The sequence below is a fragment of the Eschrichtius robustus genome, chromosome 4 (assembly GCF_028021215.1).
Source record: "Eschrichtius robustus isolate mEscRob2 chromosome 4, mEscRob2.pri, whole genome shotgun sequence".
NCBI lineage: Eukaryota > Metazoa > Chordata > Mammalia > Artiodactyla > Eschrichtiidae > Eschrichtius > Eschrichtius robustus.
This window is the reverse complement of record NC_090827.1, coordinates 122,071,800-122,099,048: the sequence shown is the minus strand read 5'-3', so window position 1 is coordinate 122,099,048 and position 27,249 is coordinate 122,071,800. Positions and strand designations below refer to the sequence as shown.

Sequence of the window (27,249 nt, the reverse complement as noted above, 5' to 3'; positions counted from 1 at the left end):
AGAGGCTCAGGCCTGACACCAGGCCAGAGCACCAAGACCCTGTCAGCCACACAGCTCAGAAGAAATGGAGCAAAAAAAGAAAATAATAATAAATAAATAATTAAAATTTAAAAAAATAATAAAAAAAGAGAACAACCAATAAACAAATCCACCGATGATAACAAGTGCTAAAAATTATACTAAGATAAACATAAAAATCAGAAACAAATCAGTCGCAGACAGCAAACCCCAAGTCTACAGGTGCTCCCAAAGTCCACCGCCTCAATTTAGGGACGATTCACCATCTATTCAGGTATTCCACAGATGCAGGGTACATTAAGTTGATTGCGGGGATTTAATCCATTGCTCCTCAGGCCGCACGGAGAGATTTCCCTTTCTCTTCTTTGTTCACACAGCTCCTGGGGCTCAGCGGCTGATTAGGGGGCTGTTGCTTATTCATGCTGGGGGGGGGGCGGGGGGGGGCGGGGGGGCGGGAAGGAGGGGTATGGTAGTTATAATTGGAATGCGGGGCGAGCCTGCGGTGGCAGAGGCTGGCGAAACGTTGCAACAGCCTGAGGTATGCTATGTGTTCTCCCGGGGAAGTTGTCCCTGGATCACGGGACCCTGGCAGTGGCGGGCTGCACAGGCTCCTGGGGGCAAGGTGTGAACGGTGACCTGTGCTTGCACACAGGATTCTTGGTGGCTGCAGTAGCAGCCTTAGCATTTCATGCCCGTCTCTGGGGTCCGAGCTGAGAGCCGCGGCTCATGCCCATCTCTGGAGCTTCTTTAGGCGGTGCTCTGCTTTCTGTGGGCAGACAGGGAAGGAATCCCCTCTCCTTGCACACCCTGAAACAATGGTCTCTTGCCTCTTACGCAGGTCCAGACTTTTTCCCAGACTCCCTCCTGGCTAGCTGTGGCACACTAGTCCCTTCAGGCTGTGTTCACGCAGCCAACCCCAGTCCTCTCCTTGGGATCCGACTGAAGCCTGAGCCTCAGCTCCCAGCCCCTGCCCGTTCCAGCGGGGGAGCAGACAAGCCTCTCGGGCTGGTGAGTTCTGGTGGTCGGCACTGATCCTCTGTGCGGGAATCTCTCCACTTTGCCCTCCGCACCCCCATTGCGTTCTCCTCCGTGGCTCCGAAGCTTCCCTCCTCTGCCACCCGCAGTCTCCACCTGCGAAGGGGCTTCCTAGTGTGTGGAAACCTTTCCTCCTTCACAGCTCCCTCCCAGAGGTGCAGGTCCCATCCCTATTCTTTTGTCTCTGTTTTTTCTTTTTTCTTTTGCCCTACCCAGGTACGTGGGCATTTTCTTGCCTTTTGGGAAGTCTGAAGTCTTCTGCCAGCATTCAGTAGGTATTCTGTAGGAGCTGTTCCACATGTAGATGTGTTTTTGATGTATTTGTGGGGAGGAAGGTGATCTCCATGGCTTACTCCTCCACCATCTTGAAGGTCCCCTCCCAAGTAGAATCTAACTAGAGTCCCAGCTGACAGCCTGACTACAATCTCATGAGACCCTAAACCAGAGCCACACAGCTAGGCTGCTTCATGTCCCTCAGAAACTATGAGATTAAATATTTGTTGTTTTAAGTTGATAAATTTTGGGGTATTTTGTTATGCAGCAATAGATAACAATATACCTAGCATGAAAGACATTCAAACCTTTCTTACAGGCTTTTTTTTTTTTTTTTAATTATAAAAGTAACAATATATCCACTGTTAAAAAAATTCAAACAATGAAGAATATAAAGTGAAAAGTACAAGTCCCCTTCTCTCCCTGGTAGCTTATGTCCTATGTCCCAGATGTAGCTACAGTTAATGGTTTCTTGTGTATCCTTTGTATACCTATATACACATATGTAATGTATATATAAGCATATATATTTAAACAGACATAGATCATACTACAGTTTGACAACTTCCTTTTTTTACCTAGTATATCCTGGATACTCTTCTGTGTTAGCATATATAAACTTCATTGTTCTTCTAAAAGAATCTATATAGTATTTCATTATGGAAACATAACATTATTTACCAAATCCCCACTGATGAATATTTATTCCAGGGAGAGAACTAATTTATGAAGTCAACTTCTTTGATTAATCTGCAGGGTAAGTTCCTAGAAGTGAAACTGGAGGTTCAAAGGGTTTTGGGGCTATTAAAATTGACCATTATTGCCAAATAACTCTCCAAAAATGTCTATCAATTTATACCGCTCAGCAGTCATGCTTAAGAATGCCTCATCTTCCCAACACTGAGTACCATTTTAATCTTTGCCTATCTAATAAGAAAGAAACATTTTAGTTTGCAATACTAGACTTTGAGTGATGCTCAGAATCCTTTCGAATGTTTCTTAGCCATTTGGGTATCTTTCTTTGTTGTTTGCCCTTTTCCCACAGGATTGTGCTTCCCTTAATAATTTATAAATGTTCTTGTATGTTAAGAAATTTAACCATATGTTATTATTATGTGCTGTCTATATTTTCCCTCAGGTTACTGTTTGTTTTTTAACTTTGTTCATGTTGCCTCTTGCTATAGTTTCTCAATTATTATATAGTAAAATCGTTCATGCTTGATATATTTTAAAATCGTACTTAGTAGAGCCTGCCCCATTCCAATATTACAAAGCTATATACCAATGTTTTCCTCTAGTGCTTTTAATACTTCCATTTTTATGTATTTATCTTTGATCACTACAGAATGTATTTATTTTATCAATACCATTAAAGTTAACAATAATATTAATATTAATTTTATTAATAGTCTAAACATTACTAAACATTACATTTTGTGCCACTCACTGTTCTAAATGTTTTACATATATTCACTCCTTTAATCCTCACAGCCCCCTGAAGTAAACAGTATCATTATAACCGCTTTATAAATAAAATGAACGAGGCACAAAAGTTAAGTTGTTCAATACAGTCACATACTTAGGAAGTAAGAGGGTTGGGATTTGATTCAAATAATCTGGTTCAAGTCCGTGCTTTCAGACAATGAGCTGCTGCCCCTCGCTACACTAAAATCCTGCTAGCTTTCTTTAGCCGAGAAGAAGGTCAATTATCTCAAACAATGGAATTCTAGCTTTGGTTACAAGGACAAATTTAATTATCCTAGAATCTAATTTTCTTGTCTTGTGGAATGAAATAGATAACTGTATCATACCTCAAATGAAAAGATAATCAAAAAAATATATATATATATTTCAAGCTGTTTCAAGTTCACTGACACAAAGAAAGTGCCACTGTATTCCCTGCCATAATAATGTATAAAAATAGAAAATAGAAAATGTGTTTATAAAAGATATATGAATAATTTCCTTATTCTGTTTTCAGTTCCTACTAAATAATGCAGTGGAATCTTAATCTTTGGTTATTTAAATACATACTGCATAGCAGATACAAACATAACTTACACAATCAAGCTGTAAAGAAAAAATAATGGCCACACTTCCCAGAAGCATACAGAGGACCAAAACTCAGGTAACACTGTTTTACTAGGTATATAATTTACTTTTCTTACAGGATATTCTACATGATCATAGTTCATTTAGAAGAATATAACATGCCTAAAAAAAGTGTAAAATGTTCTCCTCCTTCTCTTCCTTAAATATATTTAAAAAATGGATTTGCTGGATATACATATAACTGATTCACTTTGCTGTACACCTGAAACTAATAAAACACTGTAACTCAACTATACTGCAATAAAAATTAAAAAAAAACAAAACAGGGTTTGCTACTCTTCATTACAGTCACAGAAAACCCAACACTGGTACAAATTTATCGATCAAGAGAAGAACCGAGTCAGAGTTAGAGAAATCTGTTTAAATATCTACCCACTTCATGATTTGATTTGGTTCATCTATGCCACATGATCTGAAAACAGGAAAATCATCATCATCATGTCCAAGCTACTCAAATGCCATTCTTCTAAAAATAACAGGAACGTTGTATCTGCTGAAGATTATCAGAAGTGAATTACCCACCCAAAAAATCCTATTTGCTTTTTCAGCCCATCAAAGAAAAGGAAGGTACTTACTTTGTGGGGGGAGGGGGGATGCAAAGGTAGGAACAGCTAATTATATGTTGGTGCTTACCATTCCTTACACTATATCAAGATCTAAATGTTCCAAGTGTACCCCCCCAAATTTCTAATATAATTGAATCAAAATAATAAATGAATCAAGACTTCGTTGAAAGCAAAATGATTGTTTTGAATATTTTAAATCAACTTTTAAAGCCTGCAAGGGGGGAAAACCAACGGGGGGGGGGTGGGGATGGTGGTGTGCTGAATTGAGCAACTGGGATTGACATGTATACAATGATGTGTATAAAATTGACTAATAAGAACCTGCTGTATAAAAAAATAAAAACTTTTAAAGCTTGCACTGAAAAAACAAAACAAAACAAACCATAAATATCAGTTTAAATTGAAAAAAACTGATATCTAGGACAAGCAAATATTTTTTTAAAATTTTGTCTTACTGTGACCTAACAAGGCATGCACTCTCTTTTCTTCAACTTTAAAATATATTAGATAACTCTTAACTTTCTCTTAGGGTATACTAGTATTAAAGTTTTATTTCTTCTGCATAAACTAAAAACTGAGCCTGGCAAATACCACAAATAAATCATTTATATACACCCATACTCTTTAAAAAAAAACACACACACACACACTCTGTAAATTATGGGGTTTTTACTAGTAGTAGCATTTTCATTTGCTTATATTTCCTATAATTGCCTTAGCATCTGTGGCAGTTTTAAAACACAGTTCCCAAACTCTTTGATACTCTGCTGATTAAAGGGTAGGATCTGTCTACTCCCCTTGAGTTTGAGCAGGCTTATAACAGCTTCCACTAATAAAGAATGGCATAAGCAAAGCTGTGTGACTTCACAGGCTTGGTCACAGACAACTCAGCATCTACATTGTTTGATGGAATATCTGCATATGGATCCCTAAGCAACTCCGTAAGAAATCCATTTACTCCACAGCTGTCATGGTCTGAGGAAGCCAAACCACACAGAGAGGTCACCACTAGGGACTCTGGTTTGAAGTCCGAGTCTCTGAGTTATTCTAGTCTAAGTGCCAGATGTGTGAATAAATAAGCCTTCAAGATCATCCCAATCTCCAGCATCAAAATCATTTTAAGTCTTCCCCACTGAGGCCCTAGACATCCCAGAGCAAAGCCATCTCTGCCATGCCCTGTTCAAAGTCTTAGTTCAACACAGTCTGTGAGCATAATAAAATGGTTGCTTAACCACTGTTTTGTTGTAATTTATTATGTACTAATAGCAACTAGAACAGCAATTACTGCTTTTAAAAATTCAGAATTCAGATTCTAAAACCAAAATACTATTTATAATAGCACACACACAAAAGGTAGTACTTAAAATACAAATCTAATGAAATATGTGAAGGATCTATATGTAGAAAACTACAAAACACTGATGAAAGAAATCACGGATATGGAATGATATACCATGTTTGTGGACTGGAAGACTTGACATTAAGATGTAAATTATCTCAATTTTGATCTTTAAATTCAAACAATACCAATAAAAATACATGAAAGCTTTGTTATGGATATCAACAAGCCGATATTCTAAAATTTCTAGGAAAAGGCAAAGATACTAAAATAGCAAAAAACAAACAAAAAACTTTGAAAAAGAACAGTTGGAGGATTCGCATTACCCAATTTCAAGACTTTATATACAACAATAATCAAGAAAGTGTGGTCCAGACGAAAGGCTAGACATACAGAAAATAATAAAAATAGAGCCACAAGAACACAGTCAACTGATTTTTTGACAATGGTGCCACGGCAATTCAATGGAGGAAAGACAGTCTTTTCAATTGGTGGTACTTTTCAATCAATGCATAGTCCATATGCAAAAAAAATGAATCTCAACACATATCTCAGATCTTAAACAAATATTAAGTCAAAACGGATCATAGATTTAATGGAAAATTTTAAAACTTACAGGAGAAAATATAGAAGAATATCTAGGTGAATATAGGTTTAGCAGTAAGTTCTCACCTATGACACTAAAAGCATGAAATATTGAAAAAGTGAACTTAATCAAATTAAAAACTTTTGCTCTGCAAAAAACACTACGAGGATTAAAAGACAAGTAGCAGACTAGGAGAAAATATTTGCAAATCACATGCTCAGTAACGAACTTGTATTCAGAATATACTAAGGACTCTTAAAATTCAACAGCAAGAAAACAGACAACCCAACCAAAAACTGGTTAAAGATCTGAAAAGATAATCACCAAAGAAGATATATGGATGGCAAATGTATGCAAATATGCTGATCATTAGTCAGAGAAATGCAAATTAAAACCCCAATGAGATATCTCTATACACTCGTTAGAATGACTGAAACAAAAACCCTGAAAATATCAAATGTTGGCAAAGATATAGTTTAACAGAAACTCTAATTTATTGTTGCAGGGAATGCAAAATAGTACACCCACCTTGGAAAATGGTTTGGCTGTTTCTTATAAAAGGTTAAACATACACTTACCATTTGACCCAGCAGTCCCACTCCTACATATTTACCTCAGTGACCTGAAAACTAGTATTCACACACACCCAGTGCCTGAATGTTTATAGCAGCTTTATTCACGATCACCAAAAACTGGAAACAACCAAGATATTCAACAACGGAGGAATGGATAAACAATCCTGTTTATACATATGACAGAATACTATGCAGCAATAAAAGGGAAAAGGACACTGTTTCATGCAACAGCATAGATGAACACGGTGAAAGAAACCAGACCCAAAAGATGATATATTTTATGGTTCCATTTATACAACACTCTGGAAAAGGTGAAGGAGAACAGCAATGGTTACCAGGATTTGTGGAAGGGAGAGCTGTTAACTACAAAGGGACTGCACGAAGACATTTTTTTTTATGGTGATGGAACTGTTCTGAATAGTATTGTGGTGGTTGATATTTGACTACGTACATGCATTCATCAAAACCCATAGAGCTGTACACTACAAAGAATGAATGAAATTTACTACATGCAAATTTTTGTAAAAAATCAACCAGATGTTGAGAAAATCTAGGATGGAATGCAGACTGTGACAAAGCAGTCTAACTTTATTAGAAATGTATGATAACCTAATAGAGGGATATTTAGGTAATATACATAGAGATAAATAGGCAACGGATATAATTATATAAATAGGTTTACATACTTGGGTTCGTATACATATATATCCCCTAGCTCTGTCTGCTGAGACAGCCTAGAAACAGTGACACCACGGTAGCAATGAGCACATCCAAGGCCCAGTTTCTGGTTTCTTAACACCATGTCCCAGCAAAAGGAACCAGGGCTCCTTGGACAAAGAGCAGACTCTGGTGCTGCCATAGGGCAAGTAAAAGATGGAGCATCTGCTAGTGCCAGGAAGTAAGGAAGTGCTCAAAAAACAAAAGGATGGTGGCCAGGACACAACAGCCAAGCTGAAAGAGCTCCCAATGGCCAAGGCTGTAACAATTTGAGTAAAAACTTTAAATAATGGTAGGATTGGCTTATAATCCAAAGAATAAAATAAATATTCTTAAGCCCGTAATATAAATAAATAACTGAATAAATTTTAAGATGGGAGGAAAGGGGGCAAGTCTTCCTTACAGAAAAATTCCAAATAATATATGTAGAAAGAATGAGGGAAGAAGAAAATCACCACTAGAATTCCACAGTAATAACAACCACAGGCAAGAGCGACTGAGGAATGCTAAAATTAGTACATGAAATTTTAAGCGGAGACAGGATAGTAACTTCAAAGTATCTCCCTAAGAATGTTTATTAATTACTGTGGTGATTTTAACATATGCCCACAAATTATTTGATACACCTCACTCCAGGAGGTGGAACATAATTCCCTTTCTGTTGAATGTAGGCTTGAGTTAAGTGAGTTGCTCCCAACAGAGCAGGAAAAAATAAAAAATAGTAATTTTACAGTGGACGAATCTGGCCTGAATGTGTCCCCCTCCAAATCCATATGAAGCCCTAACCCCCAATTTGAAGGTATTAAGAGGTGGGGCTTTGGGGAAGTAATTAGGTTTAGATTAGGTCACGATGGTAGGACCCTCATGAAGAATCTGTATCCTTATAAGAAGAAAACCATTTGCACTCACAGCGAGAAGATGAAGGTCTACAAGCCACAAAGAGGGTCTTCACCAGAACCCAACTGTGCTGGCACCCTGATCTTGAACTGCCAGCCTCTAAAACTGAGAAAATAAATGTCTGTGATTTAAGCCTCCTACTCTATGGTATTTTGTCATAGCAGCCCAAACTAAGACAGCTCTTCAATCAAGTGCCCAAGGTTAACATGATCAGTAATAAAACAAATTGATATCATGTAACCTCTGATATGACATGATAAGGGCACTTCAACCTCTGGGTATTCTTCCTAAAAAAATCATAACCCCAGTCTAATCATGAGAAAGCATCAGCAAACCCAAAGTGAGGAACTATCTACAAAATAACTTACCAGTACTGTCAAGGTCCTAAAAAACAAAAAAAGACTAAGAAATTGTCATAGACCAGAGGAGACTAAGGCAACACGACAACTAAATGCAATATGATATCCTGGATTGGATCCAGGAACAGAAAAAAAAATTAGTGGAAAAACTGGTGAAATGTAAATAAAAATCGGTTGTTTAGTTAATTGTATTTCACCAATGTTAATTTCCTAGTTTTGATAAAGGTACCATAGCTTTATAAGATGGTAAATAATGAGAGGAAGATGTTAAGACTTTAGAGGAAGCTAAGTGAAGGTTATTGCATTTTCCATACTGTGTATCACATCTGCAAATCTAAAATTATTGCAAAATAACAAGTTTTTAAACCATCAATGAAAAAAGTGCTGGAAACGACCTACGTTTAACTGACAAAATTTTTGAAACAAATGACTACACCAAACATAGCCACCAGAGTGATTTTCCTAAAAAACAAATCTGATTGTTACTTCCTTGTTTAAAGCTTTCTAACGGTTGTTCTTGCCATCAAGGAAAAATTCAAATTCTTTAACATGGCCTGTAAGATAGTGGAAGACAGAATAATCCCTCCTTCATCCCATATGTCCATTTCCTAATCCCTGGAACCTGTGAATATGCTAGGTTACATGGCAAAGGGGAGGTAAGGTTACAGATAGCATTAGGGTTGTTAATCAGCTGACCTTAGAAGAGGGAGAATATCCTTGATAATCCAGGTGAGCTCAGTGTAATCATGAGAGTCCTTAAAAGTGGCAGAGGGAAGCAGAAGAGAGTCAGAGGGAGATGTGACTACAGAAGACTCCTCTGAGAGATGCAATGTTGCTGGCTTTGAAGATGGAAAGAGTGGGCCACAAGCCAAGGAATGTGGGTAGCCTCTAGAAGCTGGAAAAGACCTTTGCCTTTGCCTAGAGCCTCTAGAAGTGAATGCGGCCCTAATGACACCTTGATTTTAGCCCAGTTAGACTTGTAACCTACAGAAGACGAATTCATGTTGTCTTAAGCCACCAGTTTGTGGCAATTTGTTACATCAGCAAAGAGAAAACCAATGCAAAGACCCTTCATGATCTGACCCCTGCTCACCTCTCCCAACTCATTGCTCACCACTCCTCCTTCTCACAATGATTTCCTACAGGTATACCTTAATATACTGCGAGTCCTCACGTGGGTCCGCCAAAGTTTGATCAATAAATAAAATGTAATTCTGTTACAACTCAGAATGCCTACTGTTATGATGAAGTGACACAGAATGCTGACCTGGTAGGAAGAGGTATAACTTGCCACAAGAAAAGCAAAGGAGCCACAGCACAACATCAGGTAAGGTTGTATGCTGGAGCTTTGCCTCAAAAGGCCATCGAAGAGGTTTATTAGGGCAGAATACAACAGTTAAGTTGCCATGTAAAGACTTCTGAAGAGGATCAAGTAAATTATGTGGTATTTTTCTGAAACTTGCTTTTTAAAAATACAGGTATTCAAAGCTTAATTCCTTCAAGAATGCCACCAAACGCAGTGGTTAAGAATCCGCCTGCCAATGCAGGGGACACGGGTTCGATCCCTGGTCCGGGAAGATCCCACATGCCGCGGAGCAACTAAGTCCGTGCGCCACAACTACTGAGCCTGCACTCTAGAGCCCACGAGCCACAGCTACTGAGCCCACGTACCACAACTACTGAAGCCCACGCACCTAGAGCCCGTGCTCCGCAACAAGAGAAGCCACCGCAATGAGAAGCCCGCGCACCGCAACAAAGAGTAGCCCCTGCTCGCCGCAACTAGAGAAAGCCCGCGTGCAGCAACGAAGACCCCACTCAGCCAAATAATAAAATAAAAAAAAAAAAAAAAAAGAATGCCACTAAAAACTCTGGCACTAAAGTAGCCATGAGTGTGAAAAGGCTGAAAATCACTATTCCACACTCTTACCATAGAAAATTTTTCTCAAGTCATGCTTGTTCACCCCTGAGTGTTCACACAGACTCTTCCCTCTACCTGGAAACTTCAAAAACTCCCTCTACCCCCTTCATCTGACCAACTCCTACACATTCTTCAGTTCTCAACTCAGCTCTTCCTCTAGAAAACATTCTCTAACCCTACAAGTGGATGCCTGCTTTATGTTGTACTACAGTATTCTGGACAGCACTTTCCACATGGAACTCTAACGAAGTGTACACTCTGTAAGTGAAAAACTTGGGCCTAGTTTGCTCTCAGCTCTATCATATCCTTAAGGCTTAGGATAGTGACTGGCTCATGGAATCCATTACTATATTTTGAAAAAAATTAAGCCCCGTAAATAATCCTCAAATATTTCTGTATCAGGCGTTTACCTCATCACAATTATCAACAAGAACTATATGCTACTGAAAGAGAAAGAATTCAAAACTTAATAGCTTCCACTATGTAAAGTCATTTATACGCTACTATGAGAACAAATATACAAGTCTGACTTTTTTTTTACCTTGGCATTCTACACTTTTTACTCTGTAGTAGTTCAAGTATAAGAACATGTGAAACAAAAGGAAAGTAATTACCTACTGTATTTCATTACACCTAAAGTGTTTTGACACTGCCACTTTTTCTTCCCTTCTTACCAGAGGTATGAGTTTCCTACTGCAAGTATAACAAATTACACCAATTCAATGGCTTGAAATAACACAAATTTATTCTTTTAGAGTTCTCGAAGTCAGAAATCCAAAGGCAGTTTCACTGGGCTAATATCAAGGTATCATGGGCAAAGCTTGTTCCTTCCGAGGCCTGAGGAGAGAATCCATTTCTTTGCCTTTTTCAGCTTCTAGTGGTTACCTGCATTCCTGGGCCTATGGCCCCTTCCTCCATCTTCAAAGCACAACATCCTAACCTCTGCTCTATGGTCACATTACTTTCTCTGCAGGCTGACTCCTCCAGTTTCTAATAAGGATGGTTGTAATTATATCAGGCCCGCCCAGATCCAGGATAATCTCCCCAACTCTAATCACAGCTGCAGAGGTTTCAGCTGGTCAGCCTGACTGATATTATCATATACAAGCTAGATACAGCCTGATTTTCTATAAGCATCTATGCCCTCCTTAGCAAGAGTAAATTATCACAAGATCCACCCAAGGGACAGATCTGCCTCAGTGACATCTCCTTTCAGAGATGAGTCTCACCAAAGGAAAACTCATTCTATTCCTGCTTTAAGCAAACTCAACATGAAAATCAAAATTTACAAATCAAGTATTTTATGGAAAGTCTAGTCACTATACAAAAAACCATAGGCTCTTAATGTTTCCTCATCCCCCCCCAATCCCACAGAGAAGCAACATTTTTAATGTATTTTTGTTTCATTAGTCTTTTCCTGAATTCAATTTCCAACTTTTTTAAAAAGTCAGATGAAAAGTTTTCATTATCTTTAAAAGATAATGAAAGGTCAGCGGAGTACAAACTCCTCTATCCTACTGAGATACAATTGGTACTAACTGGGAGAAGGAGAATCAGATCTAAGAAGGTAATTCATTCATCACTGAGTTACCAAGAAGTCCATCAAAACTCAGCCAGTATGCACTTTAACAATCGTCCTTATCAAACTGTTAAAACGCTCCTGAACCAGTTGGTAAACAGCCACAGTCCTGACCCTGACTCTCTGCTGCGCCCCACCATGCTGGCCCCTTGCCACACAGCCACTCTCGACTTAGCAGCTAAAGGACTAATGCCTGGCACACTGCAGTCTGTCTGAATTCTGCTCTAGGGGCAAGGCTGGTATCCATTCAGTGGTCAGTACGTGCAGTACTGATTACTAAATATTTTGAATATACTACCCCTACCAATAAAGTATCAATAATATTACTAAAATACATTTTTAGTGAGCATAAAATGTATACACACACATACACCTCTAAAGAAATCTGCAATTAGAAACTCCAGTCATTTAAAAAATGGGGAGTCCCAATCACATCTGATTACCCTGGATTATTCTTCCTGATGGAGGGCTAATAGCTACAAAGGTAACTGTTCCAGTCACTGCTGGCAGATACAGCCTATGCAACCATTTGGATGAAATCTCACTGCACTAAGTATAGGTTATTCCTGCCACTACATCAGTTGTCCTCTTTGGATGTCATGATAATGAGTGCTAAGAGTGAAGGGGCCAAAAGAAAACCTATATTGGGAGTCATCTCTACCCACCACCAGAGCCTCCCATCAAGCCTCTTAGATAGCCTCAACCACCAGAGGGCAGACAACAGAAGCAAGAAAAACTACAATCCTGCAGCCTGTGGACCAAAAACCACAGTTACAGAAAGATAGAGAAGATGAAAAGGCAGAGGGCTATGTACCAGATGAAGGAACAAGAAAAAACCCCAGAAAAACAACTAAATGAAGTGGAGATAGGCAACCTTCCAGAAAAAGAATTCAGAATAATGATAGTGAAGATGATCCAGGACCTCGGAATAAGAATGGAGGCAAAGATTGAGAAGATGCAAGAAATGATTAACAAAGACCTAGAAGAATTAAAGAACAAACAAACAGAGATGACCAATACAATAACTGAAATGAAAACTACACTAGAAGGAATCAATAGCAGAATAACTGAGGCAGAAGAACGGATAAGTGACCTGGAAGACAGAATGGTGGAATTCACTGCTGCGGAACAGACTAAAGAAAAAAGAATGAAAAGAAATGAAGACAGCCTAAGAGACCTCTGGGACAACATTAAACGCAACAACATTCGCATTATAGGGGTCCCAGAAGGAGAAGAGAGAGAGAAAGGACCAGAGAAAATATTTGAAGAGATTATAGTCGAAAACTTCCCTAACATGGGAAAGGAAATAGCCACCCAAGTCCAGGAAGCGCAGAGAGTCCCATACAGAATAAACCCAAGGAGAAACACGCCGAGACACATAGTAATCAAAGTGGCAAAAATTAAAGACAAAGAAAAATTATTGAAAGCAGCAAGGGAAAAACGACAAATAACATACAAGGGAACTCCCATAAGGTTAACAGCTGATTTCTCAGCAGAAACTCTGCAAGCCAGAAGGGAGTGGCATGATATACTTAAAGTGATGAAAGGGAAGAACCTACAACCAAGATTACTCTACCCGGCAAGGATCTCATTTAGATTTGATGGAGAAATCAAAAGCTTTACAGACAAGCAAAAGCTAAGAGAATTCAGCACCACCAAACCAGCTCTACAACAAATGCTAAAGGAACTTCTCTAAGTGGGAAACACAAGAGAAGAAAAGGACCTACAAAAACAAACCCAAAACAATTAAGAAAATGGTCATAGGAACATACATATCGATAATTACCTTAAACGTGAATGGATTAAATGCCCCAACCAAAAGACATAGACTGGCTGAATGGATACAAAAACAAGACCCATATATATGCTGTCTACAACAGACCCACTTTAGACCTAGGGACACATACAGACTGAAAGTGAGGGGATGGAAAAAGATATTCCATGCAAATGGAAATCAAAAGAAAGCTGGAGTAGCTATACTCATATCAGATAAAATAGACTTTAAAATAAAGAATGTTACAAGAGACAAGGAAGGACACTACATAATGATCCAGGGATCAATCCAAGAAGAAGATATAACAATTATAAATATATATGCACCCAACATAGGAGCACCTCAATACATAAGGCAACTGCTAACAGCTATAAAAGAGGAAATCGACAGTAACACAATAATAGTGGGGGACTTTAACACTTCACTTACACCAATGGACAGATCATCCAAAATGAAAATAAATAAGGAAACAGAAGCTTTAAATGACACAATAGACCAGATAGATTTAATTGATATATATAGGACATTCCATCCAAAAACAGCAGATTACACGTTCTTCTCAAGTGCGCACGGAACATTCTCCAGGATAGATCACATCTTGGGTCACAAATCAAGCCTCAGTAAATTTAAGAAAATTGAAATCATATCAAGCATCTTTTCTGACCACAACGCTATGAGATTAGAAATGAATTACAGGGAAAAAAACGTAAAAAAGACAAACACATGGAGGCTAAACGATACGTTACTAAATAACCAAGAGATCACTGAAGAAAACAAAGAGGAAATAAAAAACTACCTAGAGACAAATGACAATGAAAACACGACGACCCAAAACCTATGGGATGCAGCAAAAGCGGTTCTAAGAGGGAAGTTTATAGCTATACAAGCCTACCTAAAGAAACAAGAAAAATCTCAAGTAAACAATCTAACCTTACACCTAAAGAAACTAGAGAAAGAAGAACAAACAAAACCCAAAGTTAGCAGAAGGAAAGAAATCATAAAGATCAGAGCAGAAATAAATGAAATAGAAACAAAGAAAACAATAGCAAAGATCAATAAAACTAAAAGTTGGTTCTTTGAGAAGATAAACAAAATTGATAAGCCATTAGCCAGACTCATCAAGAAAAAGAGGGAGAGGACTCAAATCAATAAAATCAGAAATGAAAAAGGAGAAGTTACAACAGACACCGCAGAAATACAAAGCATCCTAAGAGACTACTACAAGCAACTTTATGCCAATAAAATGGACAACCTGGAAGAAATGGACAAATTCTTAGAAAGGTATAACCTTCCAAGACTGAATCAGGAAGAAATAGAAAATATGAACAGACCAATCACAAGTAATGAAATTGAAACTGTGATTAAAAATCTTCCAACAAACAAAAGTCCAGGACCAGATGGCTTCACAGGTGAAGTCTATCAAACATTTAGAGAAGAGCTAACACCCATCCTTCTCAAACTCTTCCAAAAAATTGCAGAGGAAGGAACACTCCCAAACTCATTCTATGAGGCCACCATCACCCTGATACCAAAACCAGACAAAGACACTACAAAAAAAGAAAATTACAGACCAATATCACTGACGAATATAGATGCAAAAATCCTCAACAAAATACTAGCAAACAGAATCCAACAACACATTAAAAGGATCATACACCACGATCAAGTGGGATTTATCCCAGGGATGCAAGGATTCTTCAATATACGCAAATCAATCAATGTGATACACCATATTAACAAATTGAAGAATAAAAACCATATGATCATCTCAATAGATGCAGAAAAAGCTTTTGACAAAATTCAACACCCATTTCTGATAAAAACTCTCCAGAAAGTGGGCATAGAGGGAACCTACCTCAACATAATAAAGGCCATATATGACAAACCCACAGCAAACATCATTCTCAATGGTGAAAAACTGAAAGCATTTCCTCTAAGATCAGGAACGAGACAAGGATGTCCACTCTCACCACTATTATTCAACATAGTTTTGGAAGTCCTAGCCACGGCAATCAGAGAAGAAAAAGAAATAAAAGGAATACAAATTGGAAAAGAAGAAGTAAAACTGTCACTGTTTGCGGATGACATGATACTATACATAGAGAATCCTAAAACTGGCACCAGAAAACTGCTAGAGCTAATTAATGAATATGGTAAAGTTGCAGGATACAAAATTAATGCACAGAAATCTCTTGCATTCCTATACACTAATGATGAAAAATCTGAAAGAGAAATTATGGAAACACTCCCATTTACCATTGCAACAAAAAGAATAAAATACTTAGGAATAAACCTACCTAGGGAGACAAAAGACCTGTATGCAGAAAACTATAAGACACTGATGAAAGAAATTAAAGATGATACCAACAGATGGAGAGATATACCATGTTCTTGGATTGGAAGAATCAACATTGTGAAAATGAGTATACTACCCAAAGCAATCTACAGATTCAATGCAATCCCTATCAAATTACCAATGGCATTTTTTACGGAGCTAGAACAAATCATCTTAAAATTTGTATGGAGACACAAAAGACCCCGAATAGCCAAAGCAGTCTTGAGGCAAAAAAATGGAGCTGGAGGAATCAGACTCCCTGACTTCAGACTCTACTACAAAGCTACAGTAATCAAGACAATATGGTACTGGCACAAAAACAGAAACATAGATCAATGGAACAAGATAGAAAGCCCAGAGATTAACCCACGCACCTATGGTCAACTAATCTATGACAAAGGAGGCAAAGATATACAATGGAGAAAAGACAGTCTCTTCAATAAGTGGTGCTGGGAAAACTGGACAGCTACATGTAAAAGAATGAAATTAGAATACTCCCTAACACCATACACAAAAATAAACTCAAAATGGATTAGAGACCTAAATATAAGACTGGACACTATAAAACTCTTAGAGGAAAACATAGGAAGAACACTCTTTGACATAAATCACAGCAAGATCTTTTTTGATCCACCTCCTAGAGTAATGGAAATAAAAACAAAAATAAACAAGTGGGACCTAATGAAACTTCAAAGCTTTTGCACAGCAAAGGAAACCATAAACAAGACGAAAAGACAACCCTCAGAATGGGAGAAAATATTTGCAAACGAATCAACGGACAAAGGATTAATCTCCAAAATATATAAACAGCTCATTCAGCTCAATATCAAAGAAACAAACACACCAATCCAAAAATGGGCAGAAGACCTAAATAGACATTTCTCCAAAGAAGACATACAGACGGCCAAGAAGCACATGAAAAGATGCTCAACATCACTAATTATTAGAGAAATGCAAATCAAAACTACAATGAGGTATCACCTCACTCCTGTTAGAATGGGCATCATCAGAAAATCTACAAACAACAAATGCTGGAGAGGGTGTGGAGAAAAGGGAACCCTCTTGCACTGTTGGTGGGAATGTAAATTGATACAGCCACTATGGAGAACAATATGGAGGTTCCTTAAAAAACTAAAAATAGAATTACCATATGACCCAGCAATCCCACTACTGGGCATATACCCAGAGAAAACCGTAATTCAAAAAGACACATGCACCCGAATGTTCATTGCGGCACTATTTACAATAGCCAGGTCATGGAAGCAACCTAAATGCCCATCAGCAGACGAATGGATAAAGAAGTTGTGGTACATATATACAATGGAATATTACTCAGCCATAAAAAGGAACGAAACTGAGTCATTTGTTGAGACGTGGATGGATCTAGAGACAGTCATACAGAGTGAAGTAAGTCAGAAAGAGAAAAACAAATATCGTATATTAATGCATGTATGTGGAACCTAGAAAAATGGTACAGATGAGCCAGTTTGCAGGGCAGAAGTTGAGACACAGATGTAGAGAATGGACATATGGACACCAAGGGGGGAAAACTGCGGTGAGGTGGGGATGGTGGTGTGCTGAATTGGGCGATTGGGATTGACATGTATACACTGATGTGTATAAAGTTGATGCCTAATAAGAACCTGCAGTATAAAAAAACAAACAAAACAACTAATACTAAACTTTTATTGGGTTATTTGTATGGAAATATGTTTATATAAGTGTTTCAGACATTACATGAAATTTCTAAAAATCTTACATTTGTATATGTATGGAAATATGTATGGAAATATGTTAATATAAATGTTTCAGACATTACATGAAATTTCTAAAAATCTTATATTTGTATTTGTATGGAAATATGTATGGAAATATGTTAATATAAATGTTTCAGACATTACATGAAATTTCTAAAAATCTTATATGTTCTGGTATAATGTTATATGTAATAATCCTAGTTATTACTTTAAAATGTATATCTCAGAAATAACTAATTTTCTTGTCAACTGCATTATTATGAACTTTCATCAAATCTTTAACCGTGGTCATTTTTAAGTCTTTTGTCATTTACAGACAGTTCTGGGTGTACTCTGATGATTTTGCAAATATGTTCCTATAAAAGGGTTTCATCTTCAAAAAATTCATGGAAAAGACTCTGACAAGTACAGGTTTCTGGTAACTGACTGTACTGCTGAACTGAATGAATAAGCATTTTCAGAACTCTAATGAAAAACTGATGAACTCATAAAAGTGCTAACAAAAGATCAAGATGAAAAAAAAAAATTAATTACATGGGACTGAGTGAACTGATGAGGATGAGTATAATTTTTGTGACTTTCTGTCTGAATTTAAAAAAAAAAAAATCCCACAAGGACTCAGAGGCAAAGAATATACAAATCAATTTTCACTGCAAAGTAAAGGAGCTGTTACAGTGGAGGATTACTGGACTGAATGTCAATATTATGACATAGTATGAGTGTGTTTCATGTTTGGTAATTGCAATCATTGTTGCTTTTGTTGTGGTCATCCATGTACAATGCTTGGTGTCAGTCTATTTATCTCTTGTAAAAATAAAATACAGTGTGTGTGTGTGGAAAAAAAAAAAAGAAAACCTATATTGGTTGAAAACCTACTGCATGCCAGGTACTTTGCTTTCCTATATATAATCTTATATAATTCTCACAAGGCCTGTTAAGTACCACTATTGTCATTTTACAAACAAACAAACAAACAGGGACACGAAAGGTCACTAATTCATACAATTTCAAATAGTTGGGAAGTAGTGAAGAAGCCAGGTATTGTAGGTTCCAAAGCCCATTTCACAATTCCCGTTTCACAGAAATACTAGGAAAAACAAGCGAGTTAGGACTTGGCCACTGCCTAGGCAAGGCATTTTACTAGTCTCTCCCCCCTCCCTACCTACTTCATCCGTTTTTTCCTCAGTTCCTCTTACAGGCAGCTTTCAGCACACAATTTTAGAAAACTTAAAATCGATGAAACCCCCCTTCCCGCAAACCAGCTAGCTGAGGTAGTGGTCTATTAGAGGAAACCTTCCAAGAGCAGATTCGTGGGAGGGAGTGTAAGAAAATAATAGCCAAGTTCACTTACTCCATTGAGTGCCTACTGCATGCTGCCACGGAATGTGATGAGGAAAACTCAACATGGTTATCTGCCACATGAAGAATTTATATCCTGGTATTTTGAAGGAAATGAAATGAAGGGGACCCTCATTTGCTAAGCGTCTCATTTTGCTAAGCACCAGGTACTTTAAAAAATAGTACCACATTTAATGTAATCTTCTCAACAACCCTATGAGGAAGGTATTATTATCCCCTGAAGTCCAGAGATGTTAAGTAATTTTCTCCACAAAACCCTGGGCTGTAACAGAGCCTACAGCCTTTTCACTAGCCCACACTTTCTGACAATTCTGAGTATGCTTAGCCTACTGGAAATAATAGTGGCTTCCCCAGGGCTGAATATAACATGATCTGCTCTAACACGTAGTGCTGACTGTGAAGATGCTCTCATTTCTAGGAAAGTCTGCTGAAGACTGGCTCAAAATCTGTTCTATTTCAACATCTTTAGCATCTAATAAATACTTCAGGGTTTACAGATGAATCAGAAAGATGGAAGTTAGCTGAAATACTAGGATCAGTAGCAAGGAATACGATTTACAAAAATTAGTACAGATATAACCTCAGAAACTGAGGGGGAGGGAGTGGCATGGGAATGAAAATACAATAAAAATAACCAAAGCAATACAGCAACAACAATAAAAACTGAACCCAGATAAAAGACACTTGTTTATATATTTTTTAAGATCCTTGAGATATCTATTAATCAACTTAGGGGGAAATTATGTGCGCAGAAAGCTATATTATACCATGGCAGTATCTTCATGAGAGGCCTTGATGCTTCTGGTTAGCTAGAAAGGAAGACTAGAAACCTGAGACACAGATACTGCTCTGATCAAAAGAAACTTACTTCAGACACACTAGGGAGATTTGTATCATTTTAAATTTTGCATGTGCTCTCAAAGTTGAAGGGTTTCCTATAACCTACCAGACAGTATTGCTGAGTGAATGGTATATTTATTTATAGCTTCCATAATGAATTCTCATAATTCCCATTACTATCTCATCTTCCTTGCATTATTAACAATTAAAATGATAAAACTGCCGGTAGTATCATTGTTGGAAAAGGCACATGGAAGGAAGAAAACACATTTTCATTTGAAAATGAGCACCACTTGCTTCCTAAAAGTAGAATTAAAAAGCAGTGTTTTATTGGTAAATTTGGGTGACCCACCGCCCCCAAAAATTCTAAAAAGACCTCTTTCAATTTAAGTCAATTGGGGGAAATTATGGGGTTATGCCATCATTACCAGGATATTATTCACTCAATCTTCCCTTGTTTGAGGACTCAGTTTTGGAAGGACTCTCAAAAGGCAGAGTAAAAGTTGAAAAATATTCAACTAATACTTCCTATGAAAATACAAATAATTCTAAACCACCCATATGGTGCTCAATGAAAAACTGAAGCACAGAAATATAACTCCAAGGAAGGAAGTTTAAAAAGAAATATTTCAAAGACTCAAAGAAGTCAAATTCTATCTTCAAATAAATGGGGGAAAGCATGTTAACAATTAAACACAGAAAATAAGGAAAAGTAATAATGAAGTCCCGGTTTCTGCCTCCTTACCCTTTCCAATGTCAAAGTTTCTAATAAGAGACTTATTAGAGTCTGTTAATAGAAAGAGATTGGACTTGGAACTAGGAAGACTGTATTAGAATTCATTTAACAAATGTTTAACGAGACTATAACTTGTTCTAGGCCCTGAATATACAGTAGTGAGACAGGCATTGGTGAAAAACACCCACCCAAAACTTTCTGGATCTGTTCAATTAGAAAAGTGAACTAGGTGTTTTACAGACTCTGTTCCCAAAACACCTGGATCTCCACCTCTATTTTAACCACAACAGCTCTGCTTTTTTCTGATTTCTATAGCAGGGCTCTGCAGGAAAACAAATCTGTTTTTAAAAATGTTTGATAACCGCTAAACTAAGTGATCTCGAAGTACCATTCCAGTTTTACAACTCTGTCTTCTGTGATGCTTCAAACTCATACTTCTGACCTATTTCTTTTTCACCATGCTGGAATTCCACAGAGATATATTAAAAGGCAAACTAGTTTACGTGGGGCTAAAGAATCAACCACAAACCCGAATGACTGCTTAATCATTATCTATGGGTGCCAAATACCATATAGCAAAAATTACTTTTTTCTAAGATTAACAAACAAAAACAGATTTGATCTTGTTATTTACCTATGTAAGCTACTTACTTTTACAAAAACAAACAAACAAAAATTAACTCTAGTTCTTTATCTTAATTTCTAAATTCCTTAGCATTTAAGGCCTTTCTGTAACTTGGCCCCTTTTAGGTATTCCTTTCAGCTTTAACGCCTTGCATTTTCCCTCCCACCCAACACCCTTTCTCCCTCTTAGTTTCTAAATTTTGAGACTTCTGTTCATGCCCTTGAGACAGCCCTTCTCTCCTATCCATCCCTGTCAAATCCCTCAAGGTCATAACCAACTCAAATGTCACCAAAATACGTCAATTTACGAGAAAGGCAGGGATTCTGTCTTTTCTACTAGGCTAACCTTGAGTCCCCAACTGGCAAGCATGCAACAGATGTTGAAATGAATTATGTCAAAGTAACGATTATAAACAGTAGAAATCAAGCATCATCTATTTTTGGCTTCTAAATGTATTAACTGATTTGTTTTTACATATTTAACAGCCTGATTACAACTGATATCCTGCCATTCCTTGAGTGTTCACAAAATTTGTAAGGCTGAGGTAAATACTTGCCACTTTAAAAACTGTACACTAAGACAACAGTGCATACTCAGAAAATCAAGACACAATCCTTGGATCACTATTAAACATGGATTTAAAATATTCTAAAAGACTTGGGATCGCTTCCTAAATTATCGTGTTCTAGTTCCTCCACACACATAAAGCTATTCTAAAAACAAAACAAAAACAAGAATTTATATCAAGTTTACAAAAACAAAAACTGCTCACAAATAATATCTTCATGTATGTTCAGGACAGAAGTACAAAACCTACTACTCTGTTCACATTCAAAACCCACAGAGTAAACAATGACCAGTGAAAGTAAAGCATGTAATACTGACAAGTATGGCTGATCCAAAGGATAAGGCTAAGCCATCACGTTTGACTTATGAAAAAAATTCAACTTTTGGTTCTCAGGATAAACGATAAACTGCAAGCTTGAAAAGTATCAGTTATAAAAATTAGATGCTGAAAAAAAAAAAATTAGATGCTGGCTGAACTGGTTTATAAAGTCCAGTAAGTTTTCATTTCACAGATTGGATAAAATAGGTCAATCCAACAACCATTTTTAGAGTACCAGCAGACCTTGTTCTCTTTTACAGAGAACCAGACATATTCTTCTGAAGTATTCAGTCCATCACTTTCGAGAGTTCTCATCTAAAATGTGATCGTCTATAAAGGGAGGCCCCCTCTCTCCCGGCCCCAGCCACGAACATTCCAAATCTCAAGATGAGGGAATGGATATCCTAGAGCCGATCATTTTTCAGCTGAAACTCGCGCATCCCCAAAGCCCACGACCTTAGTATGAAAGCGCTTTCACGGTGCATTGGCTGCTGCCGGTAGGAAGGCCTTGCCTCAAACAGGGCCAACTCTGGCACGTTTTTGTGTTTTTGAAAGTGAAGCTGGGGGGGGAAAAAAAACCACCCAGATCTAAAAAAATTCGTTTAAATCCGTTTGACACCTGCTCTCTTTCAAACACGACCAGCAAACTCCAAACGCTCGAGTAGCGGCCGCAGCAGCAATGACAGATCTTGAGGCCGAACTGGGTCAGGGTTACAGTTACACTTGCGTTGCATCTTTACACCCTTTGTCTACAAACTTGGGCACTAACTTAAGTTCCCTTCCAGGCAGCGTGCTCGCCGGGCCTCAGAAATCACAGCAATTTTCCTGAGACAGGAAGGGCACAACCCTCCCAGCTCCATGGCTACACCAGCCTTCCCCGGACCACGCACTCTGCGGCCTCGGCTTTTCGCCGGGTATCTGGGCGAAGGGGTCGCCCGGGGAAACTCCCATGCGCCCGGGCTGGATAAAGGGGATTTCACGCGCTGTCTGGTCTCCCCCCTTTCTACGGCCCCTACTCGCCCCCGTGGTTTCGGGCCCGGGGTCACACTACAGAGACAGCCCTGCTCCCCGATTCCCCGGGCAGGCCCCCGCGCCGGGGCGCCCCTCCCCCCAGCCCCCCCAAACCCCCCGGGGCCGGCCCCCGCCGCGTGCCGCCCCCCACCCCCTGCCCCGGCAGCCGACCCCTCTCCCACCGTCCTCCCGCCCGCCCCGCCCGATCCGGCCGCGCAGGCTGCCCAGCCAGCACTAGGCCCCGCGCTCCGCCCCGGCCGCCCTCCTCACCGTTCTGCTGGTGAGGCCCCGGGCCCGGGCCCGCGGGCGCGGCGGCTCCAGATGCGGCGGCTCCGCCAAGCTTGGGCGGGATCCGGGAGCTGGCGGCCGGATGAGGGGACCCGGCGGGGGCCGACATGACGGCGCTGCGGGCGGCGGCGGCGGCGGCTCCGCTTCGGGGAGTTGGGCGGAGGGAAGGGAAGGCGGAGCCGGAGCGGCGAGAGGAAGAGGAAGGAACGCGCCCGGCGTCACCGACGGAGTCACCCGGGACCGTGGCTGGAGTGCTCGCGCTCCGCCCCGGAGCCTAGTTCGGCCGCTGCGGGCGCCGGAACCCCGCCCGGCCCTGCCCCGCCGCCGCCTCGAGCCCCGAGACGCGAGACTCCCACCCCCCGGGTCGCTCCCCGCAGGCGCTGACTGTGCGAGCCGCAGCGCCCCCTGCAGGCGGAGCCCGGCGCGCCCAGGCCGGAGGCGGGGCCTGGGGCGGCAGCCTCCCTGCCAGCCCTGCGACCTCGGGCCCGGGCGGACCTGCGGTCGCCTCGGGGCGAAAGGGGTGGACCAGGATAGACTGGGCGCTGGGCCCGCTCCCACGTGGGGCGGAGGCAAGAGCGCGGCGGGCCCGGGCCAGGCGGTGCCGTGCGGGGACGGGATTCCAGAGCTGCGGGGTGACCTCCGGAGCCCAGGGCAGCGCCTGGCCGGACTGGCCCCGCTCACCCTCCGAAGAGGAACCCTGGGTTTGGCTGTGTTTTTTTTTTTTATTTTGAGGTGTTTCCCCCCTTAATATTAAATCCTAAAGGAAATAGGCATTCAAGCTCCCTGTCCGTAGGGAATTATAATCCTGGGCAAAAGAAGAGGAAACATTTCTCTATGATAAACACAGAATCTCAATAAGAATTGAGAACTTTTCCCACTGACTTAAACCCTGGGAAAGGAAAGGGGGAAATGGAGTAAAGGGAAGCTGAAAGGCAAACTTTATCGTCCTCCTGATTTTTGCCAAGGGTTGGCTCATCCTGTTGATGCTCAGAAGAGAAGCTGTAACACCCAAAGCAAGAACTCAGCTTGGTTTCTACGCTAGTGAAATCGTTGAATCTCTGGCCTGTCCCAGCATGCTAACTGGTAAGCAAGCCCTGGGACTGCACTACCCAAGTCGTTTTGCCATCTTGGAATCCTGAGTATGCCACAGTCATTCTGTGTTTGTTAGAAATGAAATTGTTCAAAAGCGTCGAATTCCGAATGGGATCGAGCAAGATTGTATCTCTGGAGCGATAAGTCTAATTACTGAATGATTATGCCAAACATAAAGTGTGTTGTAGCCCTAGAATAATGCGAAGCTTCCCTTTAGTTGCTGCCGTGAATTAATGATACTTGGTGCTTTAATGCACCAAATGAATTACAAATGAGATTTCAGTAGTTGGATTTGTACTTTTGTTTTTGGAATTTATCTTTATTCTTATTTCCATAATTCTGATTAATTTTTCCTTTCCATTTTATACACTACACTAGTAAGCAACCCAAACAATACTTTTACATTACGATATCCAGAAGCTAAAATATACTAGTTCCTACATGTGAAAGATGCATTAAGCCAAATTCTTAGTTTTAAAAGCCAATAATTTTGTTAAATGTAAATTTTCAGAATCTTTATAGAAAATTACACTGTACACATATTATAACATAATCCTGTCCTAGAAAGCAATATCCCATTAATAAAAACTACTTGAATTTTTTAACATTTTAGGTAGATAATTTCAAAGAAATACAAAGTAAGAGAAAGTAGTATAATGGACCATCATATACTCATCAGCCAGCGTCAACATTTGTCAATTCAAGGCTAATCTTGCTTATCTATACTGGCACCAACCTCCACCCTCCGAGATTAATTTTTTTTCTTTTTTCTTTTTGGCTGCGCTGCGCAGCATGTGAGATCTTAATTCCCCGACCAGGGATTAGTTCCACTGTCCCCTGCAGTGGAAGTGTGGAGTCTTAACCACTGGACAGCCAGGGAAGTGCCTTCTGAGATTACTCTGAAATGAATTTCAGACATATTTTATCAGTAAGTATTCAACATGTATCTCTAAATGTATAACATAAACACAATACCATTATTATACCTAAAATCATTAAAAATAATTCATTAGTATCATCAAATATACAGTCCACAATTGTCTTTTGTAATAGTTTGTACTTTCTGAGTTTTAGGATTTTCAACAATACATCATCCATCTACACAAAATGGGCAAGCACTTTTCTACAGCATTTCCAGCTTTTCCGCAAAAACCGAAGCCCCCGCATAAGCAAAAGACCACACTCTGCTTCATCAAGAAGATTACACAATTACAGGTTCCAATGCTGCCTGGAAGTCCTTTGAAAAATGGCTCAGAGAAAAGCCCTGTATTAAGGGCTGTTATTATAAGGGTAAGGGAATAACAAGCCAATTGGCATTCTGTCCTTAGAATGTATCCTCTTGGGCAGGGGTCCCCAACCCCCGGGCCACAGACTGGTACCTGCCGCTCCCCATTGCTCTCATTACCGCCTGAACCATCCCCCCGACCCCCTGCCTCGTCCATGGAAAAATTGTCTTCCACGAAACTGGTCCCTGGTGCCAAAAAGGTTGGGGACCGCTGCTTTGGGGTCTAAGAAGCCCATTTTAATCACAGGTATATGGACTGAGGTTGAGCCCTGTCTCTTTAGGGGAGACTCCTAAAGAAGGAGGACGAGGACTCTGTGTTTTAACCCATCTTCCCCACTACTTTTATCACCTAAGCTCTTTCCACTTGTCCGCTAATTCACCATGGTATTTTCTAGCATGCTTATAAGAATCTTTTGCATGACAGATCCTACAACCTTTATGAAGATATGTTATTTCACTCTACTGCTTTAAGTCCCACGACTGCTATCAGTGAAGAAAATGAGGAAAAGGATGAAGGATTGAATAAATGCGTACCATGTACCAGGCACTGTGCTAGTCACTTTAGATGTATTCCCCCCCCCCCATTTAGTCCTCACAATAACTCTATTGGATATTTTTCTCATCCCCATTTTACCAGAGGAAACTAAGGCTTATATAGAGTTCAAGTAATCTTAGTAAAAATCATGAACCTGTAAATGGCAGAACCAGAGCTCAAACCAAAGTCTGTTTAGCTCCAAAGTCTTTGCTCTACTCACTATGTACTATACTTGATTAATTTACATTTTTCTTCATAAAGCTATGCTAATTATGATGTACTGTTTTGTCAAAGGATTTTCAGTTTTACATATTTAGAATTTGTTCCAATGACATTTAGAATGGCACATCTCAAAGTGTTCGAAATGCAAGTTCTCAGGTCCCACCACAGACCTATTGAACTCTGGAGATGCAACCCAATAGCAAGCTTTCCTGGTGTTTCTGATGCACAGGAAAATTTGAGGACCACTGCTTTGAATAGCAAAGTTAAGCTGAATTGGTTCATTCTTTTCAACATCAAGAAACGATGGTCCTTTTCTTCAGGACATTTCTCCAATCTTTTGCCAATCATTAAAAGTGATACTTTGTTCCAGGAGTGTCAAACATGGTAGTGTCAATCTTAATTGTTTTGATAGGCAATGTGGAGATAAATGCTGTTGCCCAGTTTGTGTTCAATGGGAAAAAGTGCTATAATTGAAAGTAAGCCCTGCCACATGTGCAGGAGGGACGTTTTTGCTGAATGTCAAATTCTGA

At 39.5% G+C, this 27,249-nt stretch overlaps 1 protein-coding gene across 4 annotated transcripts in view; it reads right to left on the bottom strand.

Annotated features, from left to right (window-relative positions):
• SEC24B (SEC24 homolog B, COPII coat complex component) overlaps positions 1-23,905 on the bottom strand; it is a 99,116-nt gene extending 75,211 nt beyond the window's left edge. For 2 of the 4 annotated variants that reach the window (XM_068543291.1, XM_068543292.1), the window contains exon 1: positions 23,568-23,905. In XM_068543291.1, coding sequence (XP_068399392.1) covers positions 23,568-23,694 — 127 coding nt within the window. In that variant the 5' untranslated portion in view covers positions 23,695-23,905. The remainder of the gene's footprint in view (positions 1-23,567) is intronic. The other 2 variants (XM_068543293.1, XM_068543294.1) reach the window with 1 other exon arrangement.
• Between the last annotated feature and the right edge of the window lie 3,344 nt (positions 23,906-27,249).